The following is a 15,842-nucleotide window of genomic DNA, read 5'->3' as shown; positions in this document are numbered from 1 at the left end:
GTCAGTAAAGTCCACAGCAGAACAAATTCCTTTTTTTGGTTTGAAGCAAATATTTGAGGTCAAGGAAGTTCAATGACTAGTGTTTGTGATCATTTTGTGTCTCTTTGCCGTTTCTCCTGTACTCCACTAGTCTGGTGCACACAGCCAAAGGAGCAGCAGTCATCTACAGAGCTGTCAATCATAGCGTTTAATACCTTTTATAGCATGAAATAACAATTTTTAACTAATTTAAAAAGAAAATTCTCAAAAGAAGTTGACTTAGTTATATGATATTAACTCATGACAACATTACAAATTCTGCTCTGATCTTATGGGCATTTTGATTTTATAGTTTTACCCATCATCCATTTATTAACAAAGAGAAGGTAGGGTTTTTGACCTATACTGCAGCAAGTCACCAGAGGGACTTGCTTTCCTTTGGCTTCACCCATAGACTGTAAAAAGAAGCTTCACCTGAGGAAAGGTGTTCTGCTGTCCATTCTTTAAATCTATGGTTTGGATGCATCTCCCCTCCTGAGTTTGAGTGATTGTTGTGAATGCTCTGATAAAAAAAAAAGGCAAATGTAGATGCTGTCAGTCTGACTGTAGAAAATCTTTAAGATTTTGTTCTCAGTTGTTGTTCTCAGTCTTATACAAAATCTAAGCCTCTCTCCTTTATTAAAACAAAAAAAGAAGATTGTATTTAACTAAAAAAAAACACCTGTTAACTCGTAATTTGCGTGATGACGTTTCAAAACACAGGTAATGATGATGTCTCGTTTGAGTGTGTGGCGGGATAACGTTAACATACTAATGTTAATGCATGCCAATCACAAAATTAGTGAAGGATATAGCTGGGATTCTAAACATGGAGAGTGATGACTTCCTCAAGGAGGAGGAAGAAGAGGACTGCCTAAATGCAATAGCAATGGAGTAAAGCGACTTGGGCTGAAGGTAAGCTTAATTGTCGAGTATCCTCGGCTACTATACCTACGGAGACTCTCAGGTGAATGTGTCTGTGGTTTTTTACAGTTATGAAATCTGTCTAAAACAGGAATATAAAAAAAATCATATCTGCCCATGTAAATACCTCTATGGTCAGATTTGAATTGCAATTTAGTTAACTGACTCGTCTTTGCCATCTTTCTGTTCTGTTGCACTAGGGCATGATAAAGACAATGGAATCAATCCAATTCATGTTGCACACCTGTCGAATCAACAACAACTTGTTTACTAATTATATATGGTCACTTGTTGATCCAAAACAAAGGCAGCTGTTGGCTAGTGAAGGTGTTGTGTAATGCTTTCCAGAAAATTATTACCTTTGGAAGTATCTGCTTTATCACATAGTTCTCACAGCTGAGGTGTTTTGTAAATCCTCAAAAGTTTGTTGTTGTTGCTGTTTACTTTGTGTTTGAATTTGTTTTTTTCCTTCATATTATACAGTATTAATTGTGCTTATATTTTACATTGGGTAACTCATGCTTCTGTTCAAACAATGTTGTATCACCTCTCTTTGATTCAAACAGCAGTTCACCCTGGCAGTATACTGAATAAAATGGAGTGAAATCCTAAACTTGGATGTGAAAGTAATGGGTTTAGCTGACAAAAGTTTTACTAATAGTACAATTAGGATATGTCTGAAGCTAAGTGATTTTTAATGTGCATATTATTGTCTCTCCTTGTGCTGCAACATTTAAAACAATGCAGGTTGCTCTACACAATTTATTACAAAAATGTGATACTAGAGCCCTCTGCTGGCTCATCCTGAAATGACATACAGACAATCTCAGTTAACTGAATAAAAGGAGAGAACATATCTGAGATAACTTCTTTAAATGTGGTTACACAAGGCCCTCCTCCATTGTGCAATCTGAACATAACCTCTAAAAGAAGGTAAGAACAGACTCTTGATATGATTGGTGTTGAATGTCATCCTCAATCAGCACATACAATCATGGCTACTGAAGAAGGCATTTAAGGCTGTGTGGCAGTCTTTAAATGAAAAATGGCATAGAGAGCAAAGATTCCCCACACTGTTTGACCTTGTTGTGGTCAAGACAACATCTTTATGACGCCAAGAGACAGACTGTTTACCTTTTTAGACCAGCAAACTTTAAAGTGATATTTAAAAAGTAAAGGGATCTTCCTTTAAACACACAACTGCATTACATTGAGGGGATAGATGTTGATCCCATTGGGTTTATTCAGCTGTTTTAATCACTCATTTTCTGAGTGATTAAAAAATCAGGCTTTCATTTGAAATTGTATGCAAAAAGAGCCATGCTTTTATTTCTATTTTAGAAAATAAAAGCACAAAATGACTGGTAATTATAAAGATTTCCTCTTGGTGGTGTAAAATCATTTTGCTAGCACAGTACAAAGATGTAACAGGCCACAGTTTTTTATTAGACTGTTATCTGCCACATGTTAATTATGTCATTGTGACAATGTCATGTGTCAACATGGCTCTAGTGTAGACAGCCCATGTTTGCTTTGAATCAGTCTGTTTACACCAGACCTCTTTCCCTCTGACACTTCCCTGATCATAATCCACACTTATATATAAAGGACAAATTTGAGATATTTAGTTTAGGTCCTTGGTTTCACCATGCAGATGATCCTCCTCTGTTGCCTTGTGGCCCTTGCCAGTAAGTAAGCATTCATTCAATAATATTATTTTGTTCATAGAAAGATATCACAGTTCAGCTTCGTGAAATGAGGTTAACTAAACCATTTAAACACCATTGCTTCTTGGCAATTTATTTTGTTTATTCCACTGCTCAATCAGATAGAGTCTTTTCAAAGTGGATATTTTTATGTATGTAAAAATATCCACTTATGTATTTTTCATGTATTTGCAGTTGAACAATAGAAAATAAACTGCAGACGTCATATGGTCCAGAAAAACAAAAGCAAGAATGACCTGTGAAAGTGTGTCATCATTTTCATTGTTTTGACAGTATGTAACCTAACCTTAGTCATGTATCTAACTTTGTTGTATTGAGATAAATGAATGTAGATTGGTATCTTTTGGTTGTCACTGAGTTAAGTCTGATTTTTTAATATTATATGGTTTAATTTCTGCTTTCATGATTTTAATTTGTCGTTTATTCTGTTTTGATAATATTGAAAATTAGTTTTCTCACGTTCTCACATGTTATCCCTTTGACTAGAGTGTTGTTTATATCAGCGGTTACCTACCTTTTTTTCCCTAGGACCCCCCCCTACTTATATCTAAGAAAAGCTGACACCCCCCAGGACCAACACAAGAAAAAGATACTCTTGCTCTTAAAAACACCAGTTTGAATGGTTTTCATTAATAAAATTCCAACAGAATAGGTCTACTTACACTGTCCCACTCGTTGTGCCCAGACCTCAGGTTGGGAACCAGTGGTTTAGATCATAAATAAAGTCTGCTAATATATATTATATTTATACAAGTTTTGTTGCTAACACTGTCTTTACTTTTATTCTTTTAGCTAGTCAAAACATCAGTTATGGTGAGTTCTTTAATTCATATGATTCTAAGTATCAACATTTGTCTTCTTCAAGAACTTCAATAAAAAAACAAAACAATTTAAATTAAACTTGTAAAACATTTCTAGAGCTCGGCCTGAACCCAAAGAAAGCCTACGAGTACAAATATGAAGGAGAGGTGAATTTTGGTCTCGGCATGCCGAACCTCGCAGAGTCGAGTGCGAGAATTTCATGCAAGGTCAAGATCTTAAGTGTGTCTGCACAAACATTCCTCCTTCAGGTAAGGGTGACCACATAGTGTGATCCAACATTTCTTAGAATACATAAGTAGTGCTTAAAGTGAGAAGTGACAGGTTGTTAACTATATGTCTGTACCATTTATCAATTATGCAGTTATAATTTCATCAGTTATCATTAATCTTTTATTCATTTATTCATTCATTATTTGGGCATCAATTAGTAAACATCTGTTGAAAGCCTTAAGGGGCTTTTGAAGCCTTTAAGTGTCTTGATGGTGTAAAAATATGCCGAACTTTTTAAAGTGACTATGGAGGTTAAACTTTTGAGAGTCTCAATAAAGAACCAAATCTCAGATCAGAGATATATTGTCATGAAGGTTTGCATATCAATATTTATTCAACACATAGTCTTTTGTGTACAAACAGTAAGCATCCATTACCTCGGTGTCATCTTTGAGTCTTAAACAGATTCTGCATTCAAACTTTGTTGGACATTTTGTAATTTCATTTCTAAAGGATCACAAACTGTATCTGTGTTTCATCAGGCATGAATCTGAGCACACAATGAGAGAGTTTTCATTTTCCTTCCCTCTCCTGCTTCAAAGGTGTCAGATGTGGCCTTTGAGGAGTTCAATGGCTTCCGGGGTAGAAACAACTTCACTGCTGTCCCTAAACTCACCCAGCGTATTGCCGCCCAGCTCGTCAAACCCTTCATGTTTGACTACGCCAGTGGACACGTTGGTGACATCCATGCCTCTGCTGAGATCCCTGACAGCATTGTGAACATTGTGAGAGGGATACTGGGTTTCTTCCAAGTCACTGTGAAGACCACACAGAAGTATTACCAGCTTGAAGAGGTAAATCAAAGCTGAACAGGTTCACTGATCCCTTAGCCTCGGTAACCTTTAAAAAACTATTGTATTTAAGTCTAATTTTGTTTGTAGTTTGGCATCCATGGCAAGTGTCAGAGCAACTATGCTACTGAGAAAAACGTGACAACCAAGGACATGACCATCACTCAGGTTGTGGATTTGAATAACTGCAAAGAGAAAGCAGCCATCTACAGGGGAATAGCCTCTGCTGTACTGGACAAAGTCTCCAAACAGGTCTGTTAGTCTCAATGAAGATGTTCTTAATACCACAATTGTAAATTAAGTGAGTAAGAGTAAATGCTGATTTTGTTTTTGTGTCCTCCGATCTAGAAAGGGGAATCTGTCATATCAACAGTGAGATATGTTTACACTGTCAAACCAACGGCAGAGGGAGGTCTCATTACCAAGGCTCAGGGCCTGGAGCAGCAGCACTTCTCTCCCTTCAACGTGAAGGGCGGTAATTTCAAGATGCAAGCGACGTAAGACTAAGGAAATATCTGCACCTTACCTACGCCGGCCCATTCACAATTCTTGTCTGCTATACAAATTGGCTGTTCTCTCCCACAGGAAGGAAATGGTGCTGCTTGGTGTGAGTGACACAGCTGAAGCCCTCACATTTGGACCGCTGGAAAGCAAGGGCAGCATTGTTTACAAGTTTGTTGAAGCAGAAGCTGATATCCCCATTATGATGCATAACCTGGAGAATCCAATTCCAAAGGTGAAAATCATTTACTGCAGCTAAATTCAATTCAGATTAAAGAAAAAATAAAATAAAATCAAGAAAGAAGCAGAAAGCACAGGAGATGAAAAAAATTAGTAAAGTCTAATTTGTGCACAGCTGACCGAATTAAAGAACAACATGTGCAATTGAATTTTGTAGATCTCAAATATGTGTAATTTCATTTCTAAAAGCTGTACTCTCTGTTCCTCTTTACAGGCTATTGAGTTGGTCAAGAAGCTGGCTGAAGTTAATAAATACGCCATTGACAGTGCTAAAACTGAGGATACCATAAAGCTGTACCAACTACTACGTGTAATAGATTATGAAGGTTTAGAAGCTATGTGGGAGGAGTTTAAAGGAGATGAGGAGTACAGGTCAGTACCAGTTTGTGTTGCAGAAACCACGGGGCCATGTCTTATCTTTATCCAATAATGAAGACTTGAGGAGAATGAAAATATTTTTTATACATTAAGACTCCAAAATTAAAGGCAGGGTTGGTAATTTTCTCCGCCACTGAGGGGATGCTACTTTCAAAATCATGTTTGTTTTCAAAAATTACCAACCCTGCCTTTAATGTAAGAAAGTAACTGAGAAATGTTCATTTATATGGAAAGGTCAGTATATAAATATTACACTGACTTTATTGGGCAGTAATTTAAAGTGCTACTAATATGATTAATAACATGTTCGAAAAAAAATCTAAACTAAATAAAACTGACTTCCCTATCACCACACAAACAATATCCTAAAAATCACTTTTATTGCATTTTAAATGGCTTGAGAATTAATTCAAAGATGTCAGTCACCACACTGAGCTGTTCAATAGTAATTGAATAGCAAAGCAATATATGTATTGTGTATGGACTTTTAATGATGGTTTTAGCTGTTTGAATTCACTTTATTCCAAGAGTGAACATTGAAAAGGGTTTAACCCATTATTTCAGCCTTTTGCTGGACCAAGTGAGAATACTGCACTGAAAATGTAAATCTATCATAGATGTTCCTAAATCCAGCTTTTAATTAAAGTGTTGCAAGATAGCGAAGTCGTTCAAGGCTATCTTTTATATCTGACACTGATCCACTTGACTGAATAGCTAATTGGTGAATATCCTCCCTCTTAGTCAAGGAAGGATTTAGTCTGGAATATTACGGCTGATGAATGATTTATTATCCTGTGAGGCCTGATGACAGAGAGGTGATGACTGAAAGACAGCTTTTCTTGCTCATTAAGATTTCGGCAGTCATCCTGTACAAGTGCAATTAAACGCGACATCTGAACTTTCTCCTTCACATTTTTTTCTTTTGATTTATTTAAAGAATAATCCTCATCTGAAGTATTACCACATTTACCCACTTTTTTTTCATTCTTTTGCTCATTAGACGTTGGTTTTTGGACACGGTTGTCGAGGTCAACGATGGCAGAATCCTGAAGTTCTTTGAAAGTAGGTTTAAGGCTGGGGACTTGTCTGTAGCTGAAGTTGTGGAGAACTTTGTCCTGGTGGTAAACCATCTAAGGCCGAGTCCTGAGCTGGTTGAAATGGCTAAAGTGAGTTGATGCCAAAGAGGAAGATATAGTTTGAATATTTAGGAATGATGTCTACAAAAGCTTCTCTCCAGGCCAAATAAAAAAAGCTTTCTCTTTTACAGACGTTCCTGACCATGCCCTTTTCTAAATCCGATGTCTATGTGTTGCACACTGTGACACTTGGCTATGGCTCTCTGGTGTACAAGCACTGTAACTATTACACACCTTGCTCAAAGTCTGCTGTTCAGGTAATTGAACAAAGGGGAAACACTTTGAAATGACACATATTTGAGACAGCCATTCCAAAAACTAACAAGTAACAGTACCAGAATTCATTGGGGTTGGTAGGGGGGAATGTCAAATTATAATTTGGTCATGTCTACTTGAGAAGCCTGACTGCTGTCTTATCAAACATCTGTATTAGCCTCTGCTGGACCTGGCCACAGAGAGTCTGAGTACTGGCAATGAGACAAACATGGTCCTCGCTCTGAAAGCTCTGGGCAACGCCGGCCACCCAGACAGCATTAAAACCATCATGCGCTTCCTCCCTGGAGTCTCTGCCAACCCTGTGGCTCTACCGCCTCCTGTGCTGAGCGCTGCTGTGCAGTCTATGAGACTCATCGCTGCAAGAGACCCTCAAAGTGTAAGAACATTCCTATACTATGGCATGCAGGAATAAATGAAGGCTTTGTACAGCAGTATCTTTTATCATGAAGGGAGGGAGGGTTTTTCTATCAAACATGTTATGGTAATTCATACTCTATCCTCAAAAGCCACTTTCTGATGAGGTCAAATTCAGCTAAAAACTATTTTACTCACAGTAGAAAACTATTCTAATCCTCAAAGGAGGATGGAACAATTACGGTACTTTCACCATTAATGTCATCGTGTTATCTTAAGATTGAGAAGGAACTTTATCTTCTCACTATTTCCACCCAGATATTTACAGTAATCTACCATCTTAAAGTTTGTCATCTATTCCCTAAATAACAGAGCCTATGTTTGAACAAAACAGAAATTCCCGTAGCCGCCGTGTGTGATTGATATGTGATTTTTATTTTTCTGTAATCACTTGTAATACACATGTTTTCAGGTCCAAGACATCACCATGACTCTGTTCCTGCAAAAGGACCTTCCTTCCGAGATCCGCATGCTGGCCTTTGTAATATTGTTTGACACTAAGCCACCCATGGCTCTGGTGAACACAGTGACTGCACATCTGCAGGACGAAAAAGACCTCCATGTCGCTAGTTTTGCATACTCCTCCTTGAAGAGCTTTGCCAGATCCAGTACTCCTGACAATCTCTTTCTGTGAGCAAAACAATTGCTCTTGTAGTCAGTTGTATATTTTCTTGTCATTTACCGTAAAATGTCCAAAATTTCTTTAGCAATCTAATTTCTTTTTTGTTGTCTCTACATTAGCTCATCCGCCTGCAATGTCGCTGTGAAAATATTGGCCCCTAAGTTTGGTCGTCTCAGCTTTTTCTACAGCAAAGCATTGCGCATGGACTGGTTTAACGGTATGCTCAAATACACATGCTTGGATTCTTTGATTTCTCTGCAGCCATCATGACACTGTGCTATATTCCCAAACACAGATGATTTCCTCATTGGAACAGCCGCTGAAATCCTCATGTTAGGGAGTGCAACAAACAAATTTCCCACTGAATTCATGATGAAAGGAAAATTATTTTTCATTGGTAGAATTCTGCAGCTACTGGAGGTACGGAGTGACACATTAGAATTCAAACTCTCATGATCATTCCAGTCATGAATAGTAATCATCATCTCTTTTTATACTAAAGTTGGGGATCAATATTGAAGGAATTAAGGAGCTCTTTAGCAATGGCATTCCTGGTTTTACTGGAGATTTTAGTTATCGTGACTTTCAGGCTATTTTTAGAGTGGTAAGTATATACAAACTTATCTTTACTATGGTGTGAGATTGTTCGCTTGTTTGACCATGATGTGTCATTTTAGCTTCAAAACTGGGAAATCCTGCCCAATGACAAGCCCATTCTTTCTGTCTACACACGCGCCTCTGGACAAGAGTGGTTCTTTGGTGATATCAACAAAGGGTTCATAAAGGACCTAATTGCGGTGAGAGAATAAACAAACAACCCCCCACTAAGAACGATCCATTTATGTCTAAGCCCCTTCAGTCAACAAAAAAGGATCATATTTTCATGCAGTAAACAAAGCATGTTACATGGAGCTCTCCTCTGATCCTTCTTGCAGGCTGTCAGTCCTTCAGCAGGGAAAGAAAGCCCTCTGTGGGGAATGATAGAGAACCTACAAAGGGGAGTGTCATGGCATCGGACAAAGCCTTTCTTAATCTTTGAGGTTCGCTACTTCCAAGCCACCACCCTCGGACTCCCACTGGAGATCAGCAAATATTATCAAAGCATCAATGGGATCACTGTTAATGGTAAGAAGTCAAATCCTACAGCAGATGACAGCTTTACAAAGGAAATACCTATTTAAGGAAGAAAAAATGTATGTTTTGATTTGATGTAAGTGAAGTCTTATAGCACATTACTTTTTTTTTTATAGCCAAAGCCATAGTAAACCCACCACCTACTCAATATCTTGGAGAACTGCTGGGTTCTGAAATTTTACTGGAGACTGATGGTTTTATTGGGTAAGGTATCGGAAATGAATTTTAGTTAAATAAAATATCAGTATGCCTAGAAAAATCATCATGAGCAAACTATCTTTTTTGACTGAATTTTTCTAATCAATTGTAAATTTTGATTCAATCTAATCATTGTAAATGTACCTTTTACTCTATACTCTTCATTATCTTGCTGTTGTACAGTTACAACAACCACACTGTTTTCTTTTCAGCTTCACTAAGGATTTTTGGGTTTTCTACGGCATCAACACAGAGCTGTTCCAGTGTGCCATTGAGTTTAAAAGCAAACATCCTGTAGCTATCCCGTGGAACTTTTCTGCCAAGATCAATGTAAGAGAAAAGAAGTTTGAACTGGACATCCCTGCATGCAAGAAAGAGTTTTCGCTCATTTCTATCAGGTATGTTTTAGGGGGTTGGTTAGGTAAAAAAAACTGAATCTAATAAAATGGCTTATTCTTTCTTAATATATTCCAAAAATAGTAACTATGCATTAATAAAAAAAATATTTCTATGTTGGCAAAGATGAGCACAGCTTCTCCAGTCAAACATTTACAGTAACTGAAAAACCAAAGAGTTTTCAATGCCAATAGTACCGATTAGGTAAGGAAAAACCCTTTTCACACATACGGAAATCTCCTGAAAACCTCCGGAGATTTGGCTACACGCAGGGGCTTTAGGCTATATGTGAACGCTAACAGCCAAATGTTTCCTGCGGACTTTACCCGGAGTTTCTCCGACCAGACCCGTAGTATTTTTTCCACAGAAAGTCAGAGTGAGCTGAACACGGCAGTATATACTCTGGAGAATTCACCTTGCGCCAATAGAAAGAGCATGACGTTTTTACACAGTGACTGCATAAACGTCTGCATTATGTTTTCTGTTCGTCAGTATGTTGTTCTCCGCTCTTTTGTGGATGTTGTCATTCCATTGGATTACACATAGCATTGATATAAAGGCAAATATTCTAGTTATAACATCGGGTAGCAGACTCTGTTGCTTCTGCCGCTACTTCCGCGTTGTATTTTTATGTGACGTCTTACCTCAGGAAATCCCCTCCCCCCTCCCCTCTGACAGGGTAAGTCCCCCGCTGTGAGAAGCATATGTGAAAGGCTAGGTCGTGAGAATCTCCGGAGCAGTCCTCCTGTAATTATCTAGATATTATCCGGAGTGCATATTTGAAAACTGCTTGACTGTTGTTGAAATAAAGTCTAGATTACAATGGAATCGTAGCACTAAAAGAGAAGTTCACATATTCTAAAATCATTACAAAACATAATATGTTTTAATTTGCTTTGTTGTGGATTTCCTGACTGAAATGCAGCCATGCGGTTAGTTTCAGAATTCTCCTTTTTCTTGCTGATTTACAGCTCTAATGTGTACGCAGTCTCCAGAAACATTGAGGAGCCAGCTTTGGCAAAGATGACACCAATAATTCCCAACGTTATGGACTCCAATGATGAAGTCATCAATGTGGACCCCTCTGTAGTGAGGCCTGAGTCTGAGGTACCATCATTAGCTTCAGGATAACTACATTTTCAATTAATATCTTTGAGATTTAAACTTGCAGTGATTTAATCTAAACGTTTCAGACACCAAACTACTGGCATCCAATAACCAAACTGTGTACTAAGAGTAACATCTATGGAACTGTTCTCTGTGTGGAATCTGAATTAAAGAGAGCATATTATCATGAGGAATACCCACTGTACTATTTCGTCGGATACACCTACATGGCTTTAAAAGTAACACCAGGTATGCACAAGTCCTTCACATACTGATGTTTACCTGCTAGAGGTTAGCAAAAACAAGAAGCGAAACAACTGGAGATTAAAAAGCATGATTTTTTTTTTTTTGGTTCACTTCCTTTGTCTACGTCTTTATATTTCAGTCTTGACATTTTGCTAATGTATCCTGTGCACGTTCATTAGTCCAGGCAATCGAAGCTGTTGACAAAATCCACTTTGAGGTTAACGCTGGCCCGAGCACACATCCAGATAGTGGTCGCCAACTGCTTAAGACTCTGAGGAGGCTTTCCAAGGTATTTGGCTACCCTTGCAACGTTATTATCTCTGCACCTGCTCTGCTGTTTTATCCATTCACATTATCTTGTTGCTTAATTGTGTTTACAGGAAGCCATCCAGCAAGTAAGTCTGTCCTCTGATGAATCCTTGAGTGCCAGAGGATCTCATCTCAGCAATCAGGACAGCACAATGCAAGTATGCTAAACATGCTCCATGGAGACTGACCCTAAATATGTTTCATGGAACTCTGTCAATTTTTGCAAAAAAAAAAAAAAAAAGGCTAGCTCTCTCAGCCTGGATAGGCTCAAACCTCTGACATACATATATGATGAATTATCTGCAGATAATGTACATGATGAATGAACTCAGCCCCATTACTGTGTCCTGGACTGATTTCTTTCTCATCCAATAGGTCTTGAACTCAACATCTCAAGCTGTGTTCAATATCAAAGCCTTTGCCATGAGTGGCAACCAGAAGCCCGTTGGTTACGATGCATCCATCTACTACGCGTCAGAGACAAACGTGCAGAGCAACCAGCTGATTATGTCCCAGGTTGGAGAAGACACCAACTGGAAGATGTGCGTCGACACCATCATGCGCGCCTATACTGAGGCAGAGGTAGATATGAAACACATATACAGGAACAGCAGTTTGGATACATTCTTATCTGCACATATAAGAAGGATTATTGTTAGCTAATGTCATGCCTGCTAATCTCAAACCAGCTATTATAAGTGATTACCATCCCTTTCCTTTTAAAAACATTTGATAACCATTAGATAAATAACAACAAGCCACCAACACAAACAATGCCCTTGAAGATTTGGGAGCAAAAACACGTTTTAAATTTTGATCTTCAATTGTTTATTACAAGTTGCTATAGCTCATACTAATGAACAAAAAATTATTAGTCCCCAACTCATCAAATATGGCAGCTTGGTCAGAAGTACTGTATTTGAATCATGTTAACTTTGGCAAATGTTCACAGTTTAGTCATGTTCAGCCATTAGAACTACTTGGTAAGGTTCAGGGAAAAGTTAAGATTTGGGTTTGAATTAGTGCCAACTTAACCAACAACTCAATTGTTGAGGTCCAGTGTTCCAGGATCGATCTACAGTATTACCCCCTGATGGTCTTCCCATGCATACTTTTGCACTCTTAACAGTATGTCCCCTAACTTCAACCCTAGATAGAACAATCAGCAAGAGAACAGATCAATTATCCTGGAGTTGTACCAACAGACAGCATCCCTTTCAACCAACACAGGTGGCTAGTTTCACCCAAAGCGCAAAAAAAACCCAACACTCAGCTTCAAATGACAGAAAGAAACCTAAAAGTTGATAAATGTTATTATTTTGAACAAAGCTTCTTTCCACTGTCCTCCATTGGGAAAAAATAAACAATTTCCCGTTTTGTGGAATGGAAAGATCATACTTTATGAATCTTAGTCCTTTAGGATTTTAACATCTGTAATGAATGAAATACAAATGTGCATGAAAAATGTTTTGACATTTTTTGTGCCTGGTTTAAGAGATCTAAAATCTGTTTGCATGAAAGTAAAGTATTATTTCCTCTACAAAAACACACGTATGTCCATGTAATCTATTTCCTACTTCCATACATGAATTTCAAACCTTGGTGGAAGCTTAGTATTTTATCAGTAACTATCTACATGTCTGATATCCGTTTGATCAAGGTCCACGTTGGATGGGGAGCCGAATGTCAGTCATATGGATTTTCAGTGAGAGGTGCAACCACACATCTGCCTGGTTCCAAACCAACGCTGAGTTCCAAAGTAAACTGGACCAAAATCCCTACAACCATGGCAGAGATAGGCAGAAGGTAAGCTTGAGTGGAATACAGATGTAGTTTGAATAAAGGAAGAGCAATTGTGAGGAAGAACGAAGGTGAAAGTGTGAAAAATACATTTGCCATACAATGAATGTGGGGGGGGGGGGCGGGGGGACATTTTCTGTGTTAACAATTTGATACAATCTGGCATGTGTTGTAAGGGTGCACTTAGACTCGGCTGGGTTGCTATGTACCGTGCTGAGGCACAATTAACCCTCTCCCCATTCCCATGCTGGCCTGCATTCCTACTGTTCCAGGACTAACTGGGCCTTAGCCAAGTTACCTTCGTACATAATGTCTTAAGACAATACATGCATGTGCTTAGTTTAGAAGAAGAAGAAAATAGGGGCACAACTTAGAGTCCAAGTCCACACATCCGGGAACAACACAAAAAACATGACTGAAACTTTACTGATCTCTTCCATCCATGCCAGGGCCAAGGAAGTGTGCTGTGCTTGAGCATGCAATGAAACACTCAAACTAGTTAAACAAACTGGACTTTGGGAGTCAAACGTGCTCAGGGACAGTACAAATGCCTAGTGTAAGTGCGCCCTAAGAGGAGATTTGTACTTTTTTCCTAGAATTCAAAGCTACGTCATGGCTTTCTTTTTCGGCTTCTCCCAGCAACATGAGAGAAACCCCGGGCAGGAGATTTCTGCAACAGTTGTGGTTGCCTCAGCAGACAGCATCAATGTGAACATTAAATTCCCAGAGGTAATGTAGGAAAGTTTCACTTCCTATATATAGATCAAAACTTCTTATCCATGCATTGTATGTAACAAGACTTGACTGCTGTGTTTATATGGTTATATTTGTTTTGTCTTGTCCTTAGTATACGGTCAACTGCGAGGGGATGTCATTTCCTCTGCCTTCTCCCAGCATTCAGGAGTTGCAACAAAACTTCAGAAACTCAACAATAGACCGTTTTGGACGTGTATAAAACATGTGAGCTACAGAAACCAGTTTGACTGAGCTTAATTGAATGTTCCTGCAAATTTTCAGTGGCTGTTTAAAATATTGTGTGATTTTTTATTTTTTTTCTGGCATTGGATACATTTTGGAAAGCAGATGAGCAAAAAAAAAAAAACAGTACAGAGCTATGCCATTTTTCACTTGTTTTCTAAAATATGTTTTGTGCTGCAGAAGACAACAAAGCCCAGATGGGAGCCAGATGCTTTGTTTCACAGCGATAGCACTGCAACCCCCAAATCTCAGCACCCTGATGAAAGTGAGGATCATAAAAGATGCATCAGTAATCTGTCAGATGTCACCAGTTTGGAAATAGCCTGAAAAGGTCTTGATTTATTCATTTCAAAGCATGTTAATATTTGAACCACCCTCTTTTGAAGAAGCATTGTGTAAATTTATGCTTTTGTTCTGAAATATTGTATCTTGAATAATGCTGCATTTACCGAAAAACAAGGCATGTTGTATTGATTCTGTCAGTATAAATCCTTTGTTCATCCCAAATCAAATAAATTTGCTTCCCATGATTATAAAGCAGATCAAATGTTTTTTAGTTTTATTTAACCAAAACAACATTTAATGAAGCTCTGCCTGTCACTGCTTGTTCATGCACTAAAAAGATTAAAAACCAGCATACTGTAGTAAAAACAAAACAACTTGTCATAGATGTTTATGAAACCAAAAATATTCTAAATTTAGCTTCACACTACTTGAAGTGTAATTAGTTTTTTCCTATGATAAATATCAGACGGTATTGTTAAGTTAGACAAGGATCAGCAGTACTGATGAAATCCCTGTAAAGTCTGAAACACTGCATTCAAATCAAGTCCTAAAATCTTTTGTTCCAACCTAAGATGCTGTCTGATACAAACTTTGAATAACTCTTTGCATTTGTTAAAAAAGGAAAAAGCAATTTGCATGACATTATATTTCCCAAATCTAATTTTCTTTACACTATGTAAGAGACGGAGTGGAAAACTGTTGGAGCAGAAAACACAATCGAAATGACTGTGAGGTTTGTCAGCTCCATCAGCCAATTTATCAAATCAACAGTCTTTGGTTGCAGGTGCTGTTATACTCTGAAAATCACATTTTAATGTCAGAATGCTGAAAGATGAAGGAGAGTTCTGGATTTAGTAAATTGGATCATAAATGCCCTTTTGCTGGGGGGGGTTGTCTACTAGAAGAGACCAATGTTTACAAGGTCTGTATGACCTGCTGTGTTTGTTTGGTCAACTGGACTAACAGGACTGTTTGCACATTTCAGTACACAATGTCACCATGCATGCCCTTAAAGTTCAGTGCCTCTGCCACAGCCACACACAACTCTCTGTGAGCTTATACAAACATGTCCAGTGCAGCTGGAAAACATTATTTAATATTCACAGATCAAGAGGAGTTACTTTGTGAAAGGAGGAAAAATGTGATGAGCATTAATTGGTGCTCCTGAACAAATCTCGACTGTGAGTAGAAACAAATGGGATGTGTCACTAGCCAGAGAAAATGATTGTGTCTTAACTAAAGACTGGTTGTCCAAAATACTCCTGCCTGC

The 15,842-nt window shown here is 38.2% G+C and overlaps 1 protein-coding gene across 1 annotated transcript; it reads left to right on the top strand.

The window, feature by feature from the left end:
• Positions 1-2,590: 2,590 nt before the first annotated feature.
• vtg3 (vitellogenin 3, phosvitinless) lies at positions 2,591-14,794 on the top strand. Its single transcript, XM_065956341.1, has 28 exons — positions 2,591-2,630; positions 3,462-3,482; positions 3,588-3,739; positions 4,304-4,555; positions 4,643-4,804; positions 4,901-5,049; positions 5,138-5,288; positions 5,508-5,665; positions 6,672-6,837; positions 6,939-7,064; positions 7,241-7,459; positions 7,910-8,127; positions 8,239-8,336; positions 8,415-8,539; positions 8,622-8,723; positions 8,797-8,916; positions 9,055-9,244; positions 9,370-9,457; positions 9,664-9,849; positions 10,819-10,954; positions 11,041-11,203; positions 11,380-11,489; positions 11,581-11,667; positions 11,885-12,091; positions 13,170-13,315; positions 13,906-14,038; positions 14,157-14,269; positions 14,468-14,794. Exons 1-27 carry the CDS (start codon positions 2,591-2,593, stop codon positions 14,262-14,264), a joined length of 3,813 nt encoding a protein of 1,270 aa, XP_065812413.1. The 3' UTR covers positions 14,265-14,269; positions 14,468-14,794.
• Positions 14,795-15,842: the final 1,048 nt, after the last annotated feature.

Source organism: Labrus bergylta, chromosome 6, assembly GCF_963930695.1.
Source record: "Labrus bergylta chromosome 6, fLabBer1.1, whole genome shotgun sequence".
Classification (NCBI taxonomy): domain Eukaryota; kingdom Metazoa; phylum Chordata; class Actinopteri; order Labriformes; family Labridae; genus Labrus; species Labrus bergylta.
This window is presented reverse-complemented; position numbering and strand designations above follow the sequence as displayed.